At 42.3% G+C, this 19,890-nt stretch overlaps 1 protein-coding gene across 4 annotated transcripts; it reads right to left on the bottom strand.

Annotated features, from left to right (window-relative positions):
- Positions 1-567: 567 nt before the first annotated feature.
- Positions 568-18,207, bottom strand: fbrs (fibrosin). Of its 4 annotated transcripts, none has more exons than XM_072374130.1 (18): positions 16,410-18,207; positions 14,208-14,384; positions 13,904-13,930; positions 13,772-13,801; positions 13,610-13,658; positions 10,970-11,327; positions 10,652-10,860; positions 9,930-10,168; positions 9,762-9,806; positions 9,532-9,630; positions 9,261-9,341; positions 9,027-9,065; positions 8,521-8,592; positions 8,265-8,421; positions 8,002-8,082; positions 7,786-7,869; positions 3,890-4,109; positions 568-3,612 (listed from the first exon to the last, which is right to left on the bottom strand). In XM_072374130.1, the coding sequence occupies exons 1-18, from the start codon at positions 16,704-16,706 to the stop codon at positions 2,019-2,021; spliced, it is 3,858 nt and encodes a 1,285-aa protein (XP_072230231.1). In that variant the 5' UTR covers positions 16,707-18,207; the 3' UTR covers positions 568-2,018. The 4 variants fall into 4 exon arrangements, with proteins under 4 accessions (XP_072230231.1, XP_072230233.1, XP_072230232.1 ...); XM_072374132.1 differs by having other exon boundaries at positions 9,261-9,326; XM_072374131.1 differs by having other exon boundaries at positions 10,652-10,854.
- Between the last annotated feature and the right edge of the window lie 1,683 nt (positions 18,208-19,890).

Here is a 19,890-nt window from a genome sequence, read left to right as displayed (position 1 = left end):
TAAATCGCAACGACAAAATACATATAGTATCCTGAACGTAACAGTTCAAAGTAGCAATCGTTATTTTTACTAGTCGTTGTTATTCTTGTTAATACATGTGTATAGTTTTTATTAAATTTTAATTGTTCTATCCACTGAGATGTCGATTATGCTACTTGACATAAACACACATTACATTGAATCTGAGGCATGTTCATTTGTAGGAGTTTAGAGAATAGGGGAAATAAGTGAGGGATTTTGGTATATTTTCTAAGAAAAAGGTTTAGTAGAATAACTTCCCTTTCAGGTTGCTTTAATATATATATCTAGAAACAGTGAAAGAAATATTAAATCCTTGATCTGTCAGACTGAGTGTATGTAAACTGTACAACAGAGCTGTAAACTAAGTATTTTAGCCAAAAAAGAAGAAAGCTTTTTAATACCATTATCAGATAGAACAAACAAGTGTATGGAATAACTGTAATAATGAGTGATTTACTTTAATTTAATATTTACTTATAATAAAAGTAATTGTAATTCTGGCTCCAAATTGTTAAAGCTTGAGAACAAAAGACCCACACAACAGAGTAAACAACAATTCATTTAATAATTATTCTTTGTGGTCTCTAGGGGAGGGTTTGAAAGGTATAAAATGGTCATATTAAAATAATCGACCCAGTCTTTTCCCTCTCAGGATACCCACTGTCTAGTTGCCTTTTGACACGTCCTTACATATTTTTTTTTATTTTTTTTTTCGGTTCTTCAGCAGATGTCCCACTTATCCATGTATATAACTTACTTTTGTTGATGAAACAACTCGACAGTTTAATGTACAAGGTTCCCATAGTCCTGACAGATAGCACACAACCAGAGACACACAGGCAAACCTCCCTCTCAGCTTAATAGTCGTAGATCAGTTCCTTGAAGAGGCCGGAGGTTGCAATGGATACGGCTTGATGTTCACAAGCATTTGAAGTTTTCTGTGAAGCAAGCCTTCTGCTTTGTCTTGCATTATTTGAGACTTTACTACCTGGGGAGAGAGTGCTGGTTGATACCCGAAACAATGACAAATAACATAACAGTGAATATATTTATTATTATAGAAGATAATTAATGTTAAGAATAATAATTACAAAGGCAACTTCTCTAGACTACTATAATCTGGTCCTGCTCAAATAGTCAAGAGTAGGCTGGGAAACAGTAACAGGAAGCTCTAAAATACTGTGTGCACTCACACAGTGTAGCACAGTTCACCATTCATCCTTGGAAAACAAAAACGAGCCAAACGAGGTTGAATCTCATAAATCAGTGAAGTTGAGGGTCTAGAGTTAAATTTTTGGGTAAAGCAGGAAACTGAGGTACGATGCTTACTGATCTTAAATGGTCACAGAAGTAATCTGTTTGCAATGACAGACAAAAACAGAGGAGAAAGCACCACTTGACCACTGTATTTCTAGAACCCTCGTCCACATTACCTGATTTATATTAAGGAGAGAGTTAAAATATCCCACATGTTAAACCAAGCTGAGGATGAAACCTGGACACTTCCTCAATATGTACGTCCCTCTGGAAGTTATTACCAGTCCACCCGAAAAAAGGCTTGCTCAAAAGCATGGATCGAAATTCACCTGATAAGATGAAACATCTGTCCTCTGCCTCTTCTTACAGCTCAGCTTTCAAAACTGAGCACTGCGATAACCAACAGCCAGTATAAAATAAACGATACAGAGGATGCACAGAAACCATGTACCTTTAAATTGCACTGATAGAACCATTGGGCATATTCCGAGTCTTGCATTTTCTTCCCTACCATCACCTCCAGCCAGTCAAAGTTACTCTTTATTTATTCATTTAATCGATCTTCTTTTTTTCTTTTTTTGTTGTCTTTTCTTTTATTTGTGTGGGGACTGGAGCTGGTTTGGTTGTGTAACTCAGAAGGCAGGGTTTAGAAGTCTGCAAGAGGAAAAAAAAGGGGGCAGGTTGAGAGCAGCACAGTGATCCTGACATTTCCCTTAGTCTCCTCCAGTGTTGTCCCTGTACTATCTGGACTCTCCATCTTTGTGGGAGCTGTACAATGCCAGTTCACCTGGCCCTCCAAGTCTTGAACCGCGGGGGGGTGTGGACGACCGGCTGGTTATGGACGGAATGAGTGGAGGCGGCGCCCCCACTGACAGAGCTCCCACCAAGCCTGCAGTGGTCTTTGCAAGGATGCCATTGGGCATGTGGTGTGGGTTCATATGACCTAAACGAGAGAAGTAGCCTGCGTGGTGCTGGGAAGCAGAGGCTCCTGAAGAGAAATGGTGGGGGAGAAGGCCAGGGTGGAGCTGCTCCAGATGAGCGGCAGTAGCAGCATGAGAGGGGCTTGAGAGGTGAGAGCCATGCGGGAGGTGTGGGTGCATCCCAAAGTAGCGAGCCCGCTCAAAGTCTTCCCTCAAGATCTGGGCTCGCTGCTCCTCATCGATCAACCCTCCGCCTGGGGGTCCGAGCTGCTGAGGGCGGTCAAAGTGATGGGCCATGAGGCCGAACTCTGGGCGAACAGCAGAGGAAGAAGAGGTAGAAGTTGGAGGCTGTTGAGGGGCTGCCGCCGCCGCAGCTACAGCTGCAGCTCTCTCTGCCTCTATAATGCGCTGTTGTTGGAGCAGCCGAGCCAGGTGTGGATCAGTTCGCAGGGCGAGGTGTGGGTCTGATCGAAGTGCCAAAGCCTCCCTACGATGGTGATGTTGCTGCTGAGCTGCCAGCTCCCTCCAGGGGTCCCATGTGAAGCTATGTGGCCCTTGGTGCGGTCCTTGTGGAGGACCATGGGAAAAACGCTCTCCTCCTGGACCCACTACCAGCCCTGCAGCACCTGCTGTACTCCCCAGGTACGCTTCAATCGCTCTTGAGCGTTCAAGCAGGGAAAGGTGTTGGTGGGAAGGAGGGTTTGGATTCGGCGGTGGGAGTTGAACACCGGGAGTGGGAGTCAGTGATAAAGACGAAGAGGAAGGGGTACCAGAGCTGTGATGGTGTGGATGGCTGTTGGGGCGGTCATAGCTGTTAGGTGCTGGAGGAGGAAGGGTGATGGGGATGTGCTCCGGCTCCTCCTTCCGCTCCTCTTTGACTTTAACTGGCGGGAGAAGCAGTGGAGGTTTGGAAACGGGTGTTGAGGTGCGGTCCGACTTCTTAGCCTGAGACAAAGAGGCAACAGCGGACGAAGCAGCAGAGGAAGCAGGGAGGTTATTGTCTCTTTGGGAGTGTGAGGGGTCGTTGTGGAGGCTGTGTGCCGCCTGGGCTTGCGAGCGGGGGTAAAGGTCCAAAGGAGATGGGGCTGAGCGGTTGGAGGGTGGAGGAGTATTAAGCACAGAAGATGATGAAGACCGTGGTCTGTCCCTGTCTGCTACAAGAGATGAAGAGCCAAGGGAAGGCCCCCTTGAGGACAATGTCGGCATTGACCTCTTGTCCCCATCTCTGTCTCGCTCTCTGTCTCGCTCTCGGTCTCTATTTAAGCTGCGTGTCAGGTCCTCAATAGGTCCACAGTTGCCCCCCAGTGCACTGCTGTGGCCATTTATGTGGGAGACAGGGGTGCTACTGCGGGCCTTGAAGGAAGGGGCAACTGGAGACATTCTCACAGGTGGTCGGCCATACAGCATATTGTCTCTGCAAAGCAAAAGCAAAGCAAAAGATTGAGCCCCAACAATAGTGGCAACTGAGACCAGTCATAGCACTTTTACATTTAAATATTATCATATGGAGATTGTGTGATTTTTTTTATTTTTATAAACATTTTTGTGTGAAATAAAAACGTCATTTACTATATTGACATTTACATTACATAATTTACTGTAATAAAATGTCATTTTTTTTGTGACATGTCACCAAAAATCAGTTCCTTTAAATCTAAAAAGCCGGTTTTTAAATCAGCTGAGTGCCATACCTGTCCTTCTCATCTTTGATGTGGGGCATGTCTCTCCTTTCTCTTTCATCTTTCCCTCGGTCCCTCTCGTCCCTCTTGTCTGCTCCTTTAGCCCAGCTGGGGCCTGCGGGGAACCCAGAGGGGCCACCGTGTAGACGGTTCCACGCATCATGATGGTTGGAGGGGGGCAAGCCCCCAACCACACCGGCTGGTGGGTCTTTAGGGCCAAACACAGAGCCAGCTGCAGACGGACAAGACATTTCAGTTAGGACAAAAAGTAGTGAAGCAGTTGCAGCGTAGAGGTAATTTCATCTTTAGCTTAAACATTTAATACTTCATCAACACATGCTTCACATAGTTTTGTTGTTAGCATCTAATATGATCCTAGTAAGCATGATAATCAAAAGTCTAAGTCTAATTTCAGCTCAGAGAAGGCTTGTATTGCTTGAGTATAATCTTCTAAAGCAAGTATAAGGAATATCTTTCATGAAAATAAGTTTGTCCTTGCTAAAAAAAGAAAAAAATATCAAACTTGCAACCCTATAATTGACTAGGTTTACTCCCAGCTTAGTCTAGTTGATCAAACACAACTAAACAACGGGACAACTTCCCAACAGATCACACTCGTTTTCCCCAATTTAATCCATGCTTTCATCGTGGACTTGTACTTGGACTCTGTCCAGTCTTTGTGGCTACTGGAATTAATGCATACAACCTTGCACTCGTATATCAATGAAAAAGTCCAGCACAGCCACTGAAAATATGTCTCTTTGAAAGTGACAGCTGAGCTGCAGCTGTGCTATGAGACAGGAGAGAAAAACATTAAGAGGGAACAAAAGCAGTGGGCAAAGTTAAGACATGATGCGGGGAACACAAAAATCACCACACTAACTGGTTTGTTGTGTTTTTTAATCTTGTGTGAGATGCAATCTGGTCAATTACACAAAGTATTTGAAAATTTTTGTTACTGGGATCCCAAATGATGAGTTGCACCGCTGGCATAAAAATTCTGCAGCAAAAGTTCTCACCCAGTTTATTTTTGGCACTGCACACAATGTTTTCAATCAATTACACACCGATAACAAGATAAGACTTTACAGTCTTATCTTGTACAATCAGTAAACTCAAACTACACATTTCAATCCAGCGTTCAGCAGCAAGAATCTGCACTTTCTCTGCTTGCACCGAACTCAACCGGCCAGCAAACGGTGCTCATACTGAACAGACACACAAAGTCCTCTGTATACTGTTAACTTGTAGTTTGGGGGAAAAAAGAGCTGGTTTCTGAACATGAACGTCGTTAAGTGTGTGTGATTCTAGTTTTAGCCATCTATACTAAACAAAATATGTTTAAATTCCTTCAATAATCCCTCAAAAAGCTGCACTATCAGCAGTAAAGTCAAAAGGAGGGAAATAACAGGGGCTTTGTTAGAGCTTTAATATGCACCTATGACTAAAATGATCAGAACCAGACCTCAGTTTCCCACACTAACTCCAGGGGAAGCTCATGGGCTACGATTAGAAAACTCATCAGAATGGCCATGGTTTATCAGTTTCTTTCAGAGATACCACCTTTCAGTTCCTGTTTTCAATTCTACGAACAGATGACTCTTTCCAACTTCACCACATCAGCTGAAAAGCTCTCAAATGCGAGTACAAGCAAGAAAAATTTAGTATATATCCCTCAACCAGGTTCATGAATCTAACCTTCACCTTAAATTCCAAGGCCTCATATCATTAAGACGTGATGCTATTTTATAACTTTTTACAAAAGCGATATCGTCTGTAAAACCCTGTTTTGCTAAGTAGGAAATTTCGGTCATGGTGTTTCGTCTGCTCTGTCTGATAACGAGCCGCAACAATCTCACTCTCATTTCTCATTAGCAGAGCAGATGTGTCTGTTTAACAGGGGTCAGGTTCATGAACTATGTCCATGAGAACAGTGGTTTTGTTTTGCCCAATTTTTCTTTTCTTTCATTTGACCAAACAACCAAAAAGTTGGTTTTCTTCACATCAGTAAGAACCCACACCATCCCGCATTAGCCCTTAAAGAGACAGTTCTTCCATGACAGCATGGCTTAAAGGATCGGTTGTGATTTTTTAAGTCTGCCTTAATGCAATGCTCACAATGCCACATATATGTTGAGTTTAATCGTTCCTCCAGTCCACACTGACCATCAACTGATCCCTCACAACTGAGCCAGGCAGCGAGACGTCACACTGCAGGGAGTCCCTTTGGTTGGTGGGTGTGGGGTGCCACCCATACACCAACTTAAAGCATCTTTTTTTATTATTTTTTTATTGTCTTTAGTTGGAATATCCATTCACACAAATGTTTAGGCACTTACACAAAAGAAGAAGTTAAATATATCAAGAAATGTTAGTGAAGATAAGGCGTTTAGATCATGTATCCATTCCTCTTTTGATAGGTTGACATTTCTGATAATGCTCCGATGATTTCCCACAATTCAGTGCGCCATGCCATCAGTTGCCAAGTTTGATAAAGTAAAATATTCAGCTGAAGTAAAAAAAAGTCTGTGTTAGCCAAAAGGATAAAAGAATCCTCCAAAATTACAGCAAATTTCCATCTGCGTGTTTCCTTACTTTGTACTTCTTGTCAGGAGTTTAGACACATTCCAACGGTTTCGTCAAAGTTTATTGATGCATAAACAGTGCTTGATTTCTACTTCTGCTCTGTGCTGTGGGTAAGGCACATGTACACAGGCAACACTATACTCATATAACCCACCACACCAATACCCTGTACCCCAGAGTGGACACAGACTACTGCTAGCATTCTGCCACCGTAGCCTTGTGCCTTCTCTCATTTCCATACAGTCAACCAACAAAATGACTCACTCCCCACTGCAGTAGTAGTTGAATAATTTTGCTGACAACTGCAGCGACTCAGATCCCCGTAGACTATGCTCCATTCAGTAAAAGTAACAGCTACCCCTCTATTGTTTACTCTAACTTGAGCATTGCTTGTGCTCAAGGAAATGAAGTCCGGTCCGGTCACCACTGCTCTGTTTTTCATTGTCTGAAGAGCTGCACACAAACAACACCGCTACCACCAGCACTCAAATAGAAATGCAAACAACAACTCAGGTCCCGTGTGCAGGCTGCAGAGCAGCTTGTACACAAACACATAAAATCAAGTTTAACACATCCTCCAGGGGAGAGTTGTCCATTTGGTTTGACCATATTAGACTTATTTTATGGTTTCATCTGAAAATTAGCAGCAGATTTTTGCACATCTCTTGAGAATCTCTTCATGGCGAGTGTACAGGTGAGGAATGATTACGGTGGCCAGTAAGGCTCACAATTTAAAGCAGGACAGCTTAGGTGGGGGCGACAACGCAGAGAAACCAGACAAAGACACTGAAACTCATCTCAGAAGCTACTGTAACGTCCTGCACACACAGTTCCTGGAAATATTTTTGCCAATTCTTCAGTGTTTCATACACTGATCAATACAAAGGGCATATGGGACTTACTGATAAATACATAACATCATATCATAGTGTGTCATCCAAAAACGCAGCTACACCCAGTTCAGACTGGTGATTAAGGATAAATTACAAGGTTCGACTACGACGCTTGTTCAGACATGAAACTGCCGTGTTCCGAGGATTAGCTGCAGATTAACCGAAAGGAGTGCTGAGAAAAAAAACCTTGCATTGTGAACTGCTGTGCAGTGTTTAGGCGTTTGATAAGCGTGAATCAATGACTCCAACTGCTCTGGATCGCGCCCCCACACCAAGGCAGCCATTTTCAATGTTGTAACACCGTGTGGTTTCTCTCCCACTTATGCTCAACATACATATGGCAACTACGGACTCTATCAAGAGAGATTTTAAAAATCCAAACCGATCCTTTAAGCCTTGTTTCAGGAGTGTTGTTACTGTAAAACTGACCCAGATTTGGACTGCCAAGCCCTCCAAAGGCACCAGAACCAAGGGCTCCCAGTGGAGTAAAGGGAGGGGATCGGCCATATGGATCTATAAAACAATATAAACATCAGAAATACTGTGTGGATGCAAACTTTCACAGAATTATTATCAACGTAAACGGAGACTTTGCTTAATTCTTTTGCTTGAGGTCCATTTGAAATATAGAAATATTACACTTACCCAAATGTGCAGTTGGTGGAAGGAAAGAGGAGTGTGGCGCTGACTGAGACATAAAAGGCGCTGAGGATGGATTGACTGCTCCTGAGGGAAAGAGGGGCAAAAAGGCTTAAGCAAGAAAGCATCACACCTAACACACCGACTCAAAAGCACTGCTACAACAGCTGTCGAGCTTCTATGATCACTGGCAAAAAAGCCAAATATGAGGGAAGAAATGTAAAACTGTAGCACATAAACAGCACGATTTCTATTCTTTTTCCATGCACCTGTGGCTGAGAACAGACTGGGAGGCCTGGTCAAGTCATGAGTGGGAGGCATGGGTCCTCCCATGGGCCCCAGTTGGCCCAGTCCACCAGCTCCACCAGGAAAACGGGCCAGGAGGTCACTACGAAAGTCCAACTTGTGAGGATCAGCCTGCATCAGCTGAAAAATGTGTAGAACAGTTAGTGTGGCGTACAAAAGGGTCATAAAATCATCAGTTTATTCTCCAAGTATGGCAATAAAAATGTTGATAACACTGACCTTTACTTTCTTCTGATGACTTAGAATCATCCAGGCCACATAAACATGCATAGCACACCATTTTCCCGGTTTCTGCAGAGCACACAAATCAGATGGGTTTACTATGCTATTCCATAAATATTGCATGTTCAATTTTAAAGCCTTTGCACACAGAGTCAGATGTTCTTCCTGTAGTTCAGAAATATCTTGTCTGGCCTCTATACAAGGTTGGCGTTTTGCAGCTGGAGATGCGGTTACTCGCTATGACCCAGTATGGTTTTGGGTATACACACAGAGTAGAAAACACACAAGTAGAAACACAGGAAAAGAACAACCACATACATTGTACATAGAGCAATTTCTGGGTCCCAAATATCTAACTGGGTGTGCAAGGGCAGAAGATAGACCAGTAGCAGTCAAGATTACAAGTGAGATTAGTGCAAAGAGTGAGTGAAGCAGTGAGACAGTAATAACAGGCTGAAGGGCTTAAAGGAGCCAAGGGATTCAAAACATCTGTTTTTGCTTACATTACTGATTTTCAACGATGTCCCAAATGGATCAGTTAGCTATAAGAGAACAGAATTGCAAAACCACTTTTATTCAACATAACTCACTCTTTAAGAAGCCATAGTTTTGCACTCTTTACTGCACTGACGAGGCCCGTGTTGCAGCACATCTTAGCCTACACTAGCAATGCATTTTAGTATATTTAAAGACAAACTTTAGGATGGCATATGTCCAGTCAAGTATATTCTGCTTACCCTGGGGTCTTTGGGCAGGTGGTGAGGCACAACCCCAAGTCGTGCCGTTATATCAGGACCCGTTCCCTGAGGGACAAGAGGCTGTCACACACAGCACAACACATGAGCCACAACCTACTGATCTACAGGCCTACAAGTAAAGAACACTGACATTATCAGCACTCCTTCACTGCCATAAAGCATCTTTCACCTTTTCACTTTGACAAAACAAATAAGGATAATGTAGGGTAACGTGAAATACCTCGTAGAAACTGACAGAGTTTTTCCTCACCTTTGGCTGAAATGCTCCTTGTAAAGAGCTGAAAGGCCCGGTGGGAGGAATCACAGGCTGAATGCTCGGCACTGAGGGTGGTGGGTATTGTGGGAAGAACTGACACAGAAAGACACACAGCTTAGTGATCATCCAAGAGCTAAAGAGTCAATTAAGACACCAGTTTAGATTTAACCATCTTCTGTTTGAAGACTTTTTGTTTTGTCGGGAACATTATCCAGAACACTTACAGGATGTCGGTACAGCCCCTCCATTTTGCCTGGGTACTTATCGAACTGAAAGACAGAAGCATTGAGTGGGTTACAACTTAAATAATAAACTGAGTATGGTCAGCATTCCAGCCCCACCGTTATGTCCAGTGCAACACAGATGTTCAGCACAACCGCCGAGTGTCTCACCAGAGGCGGTGCAGTAGCTGTGGGGTGTAGGAAGGGCGTGAAGTGTTGGTGCGTGTGCGTGTGCTGGTGCTGGTGGTTGTGCTGATGGAACTGGAAGGCCAGCGGCTGGATGCTTGTCTGGTTCTGAGAGGAGCGGCCTGAAGAGCCCGATGCAGAGCCCGATGCCGATGGACCACCAGGAGTGGAGCGGCCTGCAGCTGTTGCGTTATTTTCAGGGACGCTGCGTCTGCCCTCGCGCTCTGGTGAATAGAAGTGAGAGTTTAGGTCTGGAGGCAGCAGTCAACAGGAGTGTGTGTGTGTACAAGCAATCTGTTCAGTAGATTTTACAGACATTAAATCTACTGAACAGATTGTCAATGAAAATTAACTAAATCACACCACATGCCAGAAGATGAAACATTACACGCATAAGAAAAATACAATTCTGATTGTTTTTAAATCGGCTCATATATATACTCAAAGTACAAGAAGCATGTGCAGTTTCTGCTTTACACAGAGAATGCAATACTTTCTGTGCCGAAAGAACAAGATGTCGCTTATCATACTACTTCCTCAACGCTCTAGACAAACCCAGACACCAGAGGAAGTCTGAGTTTGGGGTTTTTTGGTAACATATTAGTCATCATGTTCCCATTAACAAGCGAAACAGCCCAACTGATTCTAGCTGCAGTGAAAAGTAACATTTCTGATCAATCTAGCTGCTGTCGCTGAGTGGGCAGCACCTTGTAGTAGAGGTGGAGGAGGAGGCAGACCAGGTGAGGATGTGAACAAGGCCCCGGCGCCGGCTCGGGAAGGTGGTCGGTGGGGTCCTGAGGATCCTGAGCCCCGACTGTATGGCAGAGACACACTAGTGGAAGGAGTTGGTGGGCGCATAGAGGATAAGGAAGACGCAACAGATGAAGCAGATGAAGGTTTGACCGGGGTGCTGCTCCTGAGAAGAACAAGATCCAAAGCATAAAACATGAACATCCACCATTTACAGAACAGAGTTATGAAGCCGGCGCGACACAAACTGCTTAATCTATTCGCAAGAAACCGACCTGTTGCTGGTTTTGTAGATGGAGTGGGATTGTCCAGGCAAAGAGAGGAAGGACTTGGGTTTGGAGAGTGGTGGGCTGTTGTTGCGGTGGTTGCTGTTGCCGTTGACTGGGCTGGGCCGGGGGACCGCTCCTGTGGCTGTGACCTCGGCGTGGGAGGGGAGGCAAGAGAAGGGGGCGGAAGAGGTAGAAGAAGAAACAGAGTCTGGGAAGTGCGGCTCCAAGCTTTTCTCCTGACTTCGCTCCAGGCCAGATACCCGTGGGGTCACCATTAACCACGAGGCCCCGTCCAAATGGGCCGGTAGAGACGGGCAACTTTTATTCATGGTGGTGCTCATGTTTGAAGGGGCAGGATCCACAACTGGAAATGAAAAGGAGCATTGGTCAGCAGATATTACACAGAATTGATCATATTTGAACAATCCTACAGCACCGCTGGGCGTTTAGACTGTTTCTGTCACCCAGTTGCGGGCTACCTTTTTTTCCGGCTGAGCCTTTAAACTGTGCATGATCAACCCTCATCTGTACTGGCATCCCTACACTGACTTCCAGTCTATTTCAGGATGCGGTTTAAGATCTTATTACTTATCTTTAAGAGTCTCAATGGTATGACGCCTCCCTCTGAACTTCTACAACTTCAAACTCCAGTCAGAGTACGAAGGTCTACAAACCAATTATTCTTGAACGTTCAAAGATCGAGGCTAAAAAAAACTGTAATGCCTTTTTGGTAGTGGCTGATAATCCGTGGAGCAGCCTACCTTTTCACATATAAGCAGCCCAGACCATTGATCATTTTAAACACCCTGAAAACGCATTTCTTTTCGCTGGCTCGCTGTGCTGGTAGAGCAGGATATCTTGTTTGTTTTTTTATCAAACAAGCACAGTTTTATTCTATTTCAACTAGTTTTACTCCAGTTTTATTTTTTGATTCCGTTTTATTGCTGACTTAGAGACTCTTGATGATATTTAAACTGGCACAAATTTGTTCAACTGAGGATATTTGAAATGCACCATAAAAATAAACTTTGACTAATGCAACATAGACCCTGTGGGTGATGAACATTACTTTACTAAGCAGACTTTGCCAGTTTTGACTATTTTAAAATGCTTATCAGAATATTTAAGTTAAAGCAAGCTGGGTACCGATTTTTTTGGGCACTTTTTATTTTTCATAGTTTGGCTGGTCCTTCGACTAATATATCAAAATATTTTTATGTGTCAGAAACTGCCAGCAGACTTCCAAGCCGAGGTCGACAGTTTCCGTGAGTTCATTGAAAAGCAGGTAGCTGAACACAACGTGTCGCCGGATCATATCATCAACATGGACGAGGTCCGTTCTTGGTCTTGGATTTTCTAAATCTCTAAATAAGTGCGAATTATATGTTTTTTTCCTCTTCATGACACATTTTTTGGCTGATGCAACTTATTGTCCGGAAAATACGGTAGTCTGTTTTTTGTTCCACCTCCACATGAAAATATCCTGTACGAGTTCCACACAGCATCTCGTTTATAATCCTCCAGGTTTTGTAAAACATAAGCTCCTAATAATATCATTATTTAATCACCAAACAGTCCCTGAACCTGGGTAAGCTGCAAAAAAAAAAGATTGAAAGGACTCAGTTTTCACAAAAATTAAACTATTTAGCCCCTAAAAAACTGGATAGGCCTGTAAGAACTGCTCATGGCACAGAAACACAGACACAGTACATAAAGCCAGTTCATGCTTTCTGCATCCACAATGGAGCTTTGGAGTAAATTTCATCATCTGGCCAAGCGCATGAGGGTCAGCGTTGAACCTTCTTAAATGACAATGATCGTATGCACGTGTCAGGAGAACAAAAAGAGTCATTTGCAAGCAGCGTTTCCATCCAGTTGCAAACTTTTCAATCTCTAGAAAATGGGGATTCTGAATCTTTCATATATTTTATATGGTATGAGGCTAATGATAGAGGCTGTGTGGTGACATCAGAAAGTTGCTTCTGTGACAGACAGCTGACAGCTGACCAGAATTAAAACTTTAAGGAGGAAGACACAAACAAACAGGTCACCTATACATGAAAAATTTGAGTGCGTGTATAGAAAGTCGCTTCACTAACACGTATTATCTTGTCAGAATGTATTCTCCAGAAGTAGGAACAGCCGTTATGCAAGTAACACATTCACAAAACCTCTTTACGGCTTTTACGTTCATTCATTTGATCCATTTTCCTCTACAAACACAGCAAATTTGCCATTTTTCTTTGTACCGTGCATTAATGCACCGTGCTGGCATTAGACTCGGATTAAATTGCGGCATGCGTGGAATCACATACTAATGTATAAGATAAAAAACAGGAAGTGGCCACAAGTCACCACAAACAAAATCCCATTCATCTGTAACTCCAAACATTTAAACTTCTGTTCCATTTTTAAACTTCACTGCATATGCTTATTGCCTCCGAATTCTCTCATTTTAAGAGCTGGTTTGGATTCTTCAGTTTAAATAATGTCTCTTTGAATACAAATTTCACAATACAACAAAGAAAACAGCCGTGGCCTTTTACCCAAATTTTGGTTAAGATCTAAATATAACCTCATGGTGGCCATGTGACAGACGTTTCAGGATATCCTCATGAATGTGAAGAAGCAAATAAAGTCTCAAACCTTTTCTAGTGCTGACTGTGAACACCGGATCCATCTCATTGTCAGAGGCCTACAAAGGAATACAAACAATTCATTACAATTATGTTTTAGCTTGCAGAAAGTCAACTTGAAATGTCTTTAATCTGATCAGTAACATTAGTTTAAAAAGCAAACGGTGCGCACCTTGTCTCCAGCATCACTCTCAGTGTCACACTGACAGAAGACAGAGGGGAAAAAAACAATTATATTAATATCTATGAGGAAATGCACATGTATATAAACTCACTTAAATACAACATGAGAAGAGAAACTTACAATGTAGCCAGTCTCCAAATGGGACCCCTAGAAAGAAAAAGAATAAATGTGGTTATCTGATCATTTACTGGGATTCCACTTAAAAAAAAGGAAATGTCTTGCTTGGTTGTGATGATTCACCCTAAACCAAGTAGCATAAGTGTGTGAACCAGTTTTTCTTGCTGTGAACAGCAGGATGTAAAAGTCATTACCGCCACACAACTGTAAACATAGCTGTTTGATTAAGAATTATCTCAACATCAAACCGGACTGTAAAATCAGCCAAAATATTAAAGCCCAGCAGAGTCATAGTTTATGGCTTCACCTCAAGCTTCCTCCTCTTATTCTTATTCTTGTTCCAGCAGCTGCTGGAGTAGCTGTGTGGGGCTCCTTCCTCCGGCTCAGACAGCGGCCCTCCACCGTTCTCCTCTGGCCCTCGTTTCCCCTTGATCCTCCTTCCCAGCATATCAGTGCGCTGACTGGGCTTCAGAGAACAGTCCATCTGATGAGAAGTGACAACAAGCATTTTAAACGTCTGCAAATGCCATGAACGTGTATGTCGGAGGCCACAGGTACGTTCATGTCGAATGTTGGTAAATGTCTCCACAGACCGACTGTGAGCTAAGCCATCACTTTAGCCGTTTTTGTGAAAGCGTTTACATGCATCATGTTAAGTTTAACTACAGTTTAGACTCATTTAACTGGTCTACTGTCTTTATCCACGTATACAAGAACAGGAGTGGAATCGATCTATTGACCAAAGTCCGACGCAGCTACGATAAGCGGAAATATGCCCCCTTACAGCTCGGTAGTGCTGAGCTTTTTACACTTACAGAACAAATACATTTTGCTTGTGATAAATAAGTTCATACAACATGTTTAGATATATTTCAAAAGACCACTTTTAGTCAAACTAACCCAATTAGCTTTTTCTAACATTATGTAAACATTCTGATTGTTTTGCTGCAGCGTTGTATTTATTCAGTTTTATTATAAAAACTAAATTTAGCAGAAATATACATTTATAAAATAAAAAACTACTCAAGCCTTTAATCAAGGTCTCTAACACAAACGCAAAATAAGCACAGAGGTTTCCATACTCATGACCATCTATGTTCCCACCCATGGAAAGCTAGAAATTATATTACAAAAAGCAAAAAGGTGTCTTTGCAGCACCACATAATTTCCTTTTTAATCTTTTTCTGGTGAAGTACTAGAGAGTATTAGCTCTCAAAGCACCCCAAAGTTACAACACAAAATGTTTAAAAATATATAAATTAAAAGAAGGACAACCACATTTTATTGAGCTGCCGTGCTGACAGATGCAAGCCTTCGGTGATGAGTTTGTGAGCAGATGCTGCTTGGCTTTACAAGCCAAAAAATCTTTTTAAAAAAAGCAATGATTTACAAAGGGAAAATCCTTCAAACCCCAAACAGTTACAATGTGGCACCGTGTTGTATCAAGTTAAATTTATCTATAACTTTAACTCCATTTCCAAAGGAAAAGATAATGGATTTAAAGTAAAGAAATGTAAAAACGTTACATATTGTCATATTCTCGCTTGAATGCTTGCCCCATTGGGTGTTTCAAAGCTGTAGGGAAATAGCTTAGTCAGTGCAATGGATGGACCATTTGTCCTGGATTTTTGCTAAATAACAGCTGTGAGTTAGTACTGCTAATAAATTCAGGTAGGACATTTACAGGGAACTTTACCAAACTGTACACAGCAGTAAATTTCAGCTGGTCTGGTCTTGGAGAGCAACCAATCGGCGATCGTGAGAGACACCAATTCATTTGACTGTAAAATCTCGTTGCCCAGGAGATTAGTGGGTCGGGTTGAGTTTCCATTCCTGTGAATGGGCAGCATTACAACCTAACCTGTAGATTAACCTTTAATGCAGATTTACTTATTTTTCATACCACCACACTGTAGGTTGTAGCACACATTAGCCTTAAGTAATTACATACATAATGAATTGGTAATTACGATATGCGAAAGCTTTTAATGCACAGTGGGAGCTCATGTCGCTCTTTAATTTCCTGTCCTGGTATGAGGGATAGACGACTGACCTGAGTTATTAAACAAAAATATCATGGAGAGAGTCCTAATACTTGTAAGATTATGTAAAGAGATCAGTCAAAGAGTAATGCACAGTAACTCTCCTTCTTTGATTTCCTAAAAAGCCATTAAGGAGCTCATCAACACTTCCCAGAAATAGAGCATGAATAATTTAACCCATCACAGGGATGTCTTGAGATTCGCATCAGTGGATTGTTTTCTCTGCAGCCTTTCACACCTTCCGCTGGGGAAAACAAGGTATAATTTGACGTGATAAAGAGGGCAAAGGCCATAACAGTCATCTTTGGGACTGACTGCTCTTAACAGCTGATCGCCTCAAATAAATAAGGAGAGAAGTGTCCCCCTGTCTGCCTGTCACACCACATCACAAGGTGATCAATCACCGTGTTCAGTGTGATTAATGTTAGCTCGTGGTGTGTGTAAAAATGCCAAATCGAGACATTTACCTCCAGTGCTTCCAAGCTGATAAAGCTCGCAATAGCGAAGCCATCAATGATGTCTTCCTCGCAGGACACAGACTCCCTTTTCCTACGACGTGGAGGCCTGTGTCTCCCAAAACCAGGCCGGCATTCTCTCCCACCGGGACCCAGAACACTGTTTGTGCCACAAGCCTCTCGATCGGAGCCTGAGGACAGGGATGTGGCCCGCTCCTCGGCCAGGTCCACTCTCCTCCGCCGCTCCCTGTCGCGCTGTGAACGGGATCGTCGACTCCGTCTTTCATTGCTTCGACTCGGGCCCTCCATAATCAGACGCCACCTCCCTTTATAATTCCAATGGGACCAAAGGCACTTTATTCAAGTCCCGGTCCGGTAGAAAGCACCGAACCGCAAAGGAAAAAACACCACCACACAGCCCCTCACAGGGAGCCCCTGTTAAAATGGCGTTAATGGAACCAGTGGCTATTATTTACCGTCCTCTGACAACAGTCTATTGGCATCGGTGCCTTTCTTTCGGCGAAATTTGAGTGTCATTTCAATTAATCTGAACACGAACTTAAATCCACAAGGGAATTTTAAACATCCAAAATAAAACAGATGTCAGGGCATAACTGATAGTATCTACTTGAAAGCTAATATCAGCTAGTTAGCAAGAACCGATATCCACAGAAGTTAGTAACATGTAAACAAAAAAGACAAGTCTTGGTGTGTAACAGAGCAGGCTAAAGTGCCTATTTGTGGAACACACAAAAAAAAATCACGCCAGTGTTGGCATTCCTCAAAACATACTAGGATTTTCTTATTTCTGCAAACGCTGACAAATATATTAGCAAAACGATACGGTTAGCTAGTTAGCAAGGCCAATAACCTATTTATCTGACATTAACACAGCGGTGTCCGTGGTGTATTTTCATATTAATGTGAACTTCATCGTGTTAATGATGACAGCTACAATAGATTACACCTAACCCAGGCAATAAAAAGAGCTGTCTAGCTTATTTTAAGTAGTAAGGCTACTACTAGTTGACGTTAGGTCAGTGTTGACTTCAGCCAATTAGCTCATTCGGATAGCATGTACAAGGCTAACGCAATATATTACATTTTATTCTGACAGCGGCCTAAAAGTATGACGATATTCTTATAAGATATCCAGAAAGACTAACGACAATGTAGCAGATTGATAAAATAGCCAATACCCCGCAGAAAAGAGTACGAAATTTCCTCCTGTCGAAATGTTGATGGCCGATGATGATGATGGTTGAATTCGCATCACATCAAAAGAAAGACGTAACGTTAGCACTGTGGCTAGCTAGCTTTAGCAAATCCAGCTGTTAGCTAGCTAAGCCACACGCAGAAATCCCTCAAATTGTAAAGGAAGCAGGAAGAAGACATAATATATTTTAGAAATGCGAATCAGCCAGAGAATAATACAACTTCGCGTCATCACATAAAGGTCTCATTTAGTTGTTCCTGTTCCACAAAAAAATAAAAAATTCAAGGCCCAAATTTTAAAGCCTCGGAGTCGATTTCCAGGGTGTCGACCGAGCCCCCGTCGGGCTGGGCAGCTCCTTCATGCAGCTTGTGTAATCCAATGTTTAGAAGAAGTTGGACCATTAGCCGTCGTTTCCGGTCAGCAGTTTCTAAATTTCACCGAATCCAGAGAGCAAATGTGAACAGATAGGATCAGAACTGCTCCACTGCTGCCCCCTCATAAGTTTCCACTGAATTGGAAATTAATCGTGAAAATGAGGGAGACACAACCCTTGTCAGCCAAGCAGTGCATTGTGTGCGCCGCTCTTCTTCCTCAGTCATCGGGCTGTCTGGTTGGAGTTTTGGTTGTGGGTACTGCCACCAAGTGGAAATTGTACGTCCTGTCAAAAATGTCTGGCTATCATGTTTTTTTATGGGGTTATCATAAAAAAAACAAGAACATGGAAGTTGCTTTAACACCTAACGAAACATTTTTGCAGACCCGTCACACACATCTACATACATCGAACAAATAATTAGGGCACGTGTTAGATTGGCTAAATAAAATGATGTTTTCTCAACATAAATGTATTAAGTTCAGGGTTTGTTAACATACATTTATAGAGTTTAACAATCTTCAACTCAATACATTTATGTTCTATTCGGTCACGCTAATATGTGCCTTATGGCAACAGCGCTCCCATATTGTAGCAGGATGGCAGTGGGCCCTGGAAAAACTTGCCTCCAAATGCCAATCTGGTTTGATGGCATCTGTGAGAGGTCGTCCCAATCCATAAAGATCCCACCCCACAACCCATAGGGCCCAAAGAATCCATTGATAAAAAAAAAACAGTGCCAGACACTCCAGGACACCCACAGATGTTCTTTGTCCATGCATGCAGTATCTGATCCTCTCAGCAGTGAAGTGAAGTGATAGTCTAGCCAACAGAGATAATATAAAGAGTTGGTACTATAAATCCATGTGGGTCAATAAAAGTAATGTAAATGTGCAGTGATTAACAACACAAATGTAAGATGAACAACAAGTAATAACACTTTAAAAAATGTATATTCCAATTGAAGATAAAATCTCCATAAAAACCAGTGAAGCTGGAAAAAGATGTTGTAGCCAGTAACTGATGGCCCAGCATGGTGCTGAACAGTAAAAAGTGAAAAGCATAATGACCACTGTGGCAAAATGAAAATAAATGTCCACACAATCACAAATTAAATAACTGGCTGACAGTCAAAACGGTTGAATTACATGGCAACAATACCTGACATCCATCCAGCATGTCCATAAAAGCCCAATAAAATAGTTTCCCTGTAATAGCTACATTGGAAATTGCAAACCTTTGCGTCTGAGTGACTTGATGTGATTCATAAAGTCCAAGGATAAATTCTTCCCCATTTGGCATCCAGTCTTAAAGTATCTTGATAAAATCCAACCGTTAGCAGTTTCTAAGTCTTTCAGTCTCACAATGTTTTAGCTTGTAGGCCTGAATGCTTTGCTAGTTTATCTATATGCCCTCGAGACGAGGATGAGGAACAAGTTGGTCTCTCTGATTTCTCTCACACACTAATGATGTTTATGGCCATATGACAATATAACCTATGTAGATATTCTTTTTCTTTTATCATGTATTTACAAATTATTTCTACTTATCTTTACTTATATGTATATATGTTTATTGGGGCACATGGCATGAATGCAAGAGTTTAATCCTTGTTGAGGAAGAGTGGGTAAGTTGTTCAGGTTCCTAAACCTTGTCAATATTTCCAAATGAGTACTAATGCATATGAAATAGTTTTCCTATTATTTTTGACTGAGCTACACAGAACTCTCACCAGAACCCCACCAGGCCCATTTGATATTGGAAATGGAACACCAACTGTGACCCAGACCATATCGATCAGGACTTATACCGATTGGTATAAAAAGAAAAAATGGGGCAGTAAAATGTTGACATGTAGTAAAGAAGCCACAGGAGCACTAATTATTGTCACATTCCACTTAGTA

This window comes from Leuresthes tenuis, unplaced genomic scaffold (assembly GCF_036924035.1).
Source record: "Leuresthes tenuis unplaced genomic scaffold, fLeuTen1.0.hap1 SCAF_20, whole genome shotgun sequence".
NCBI lineage: Eukaryota > Metazoa > Chordata > Actinopteri > Atheriniformes > Atherinopsidae > Leuresthes > Leuresthes tenuis.
Note: the sequence above shows the minus strand (reverse complement) of the source record. Positions and strands in the feature narration are given on the sequence as shown.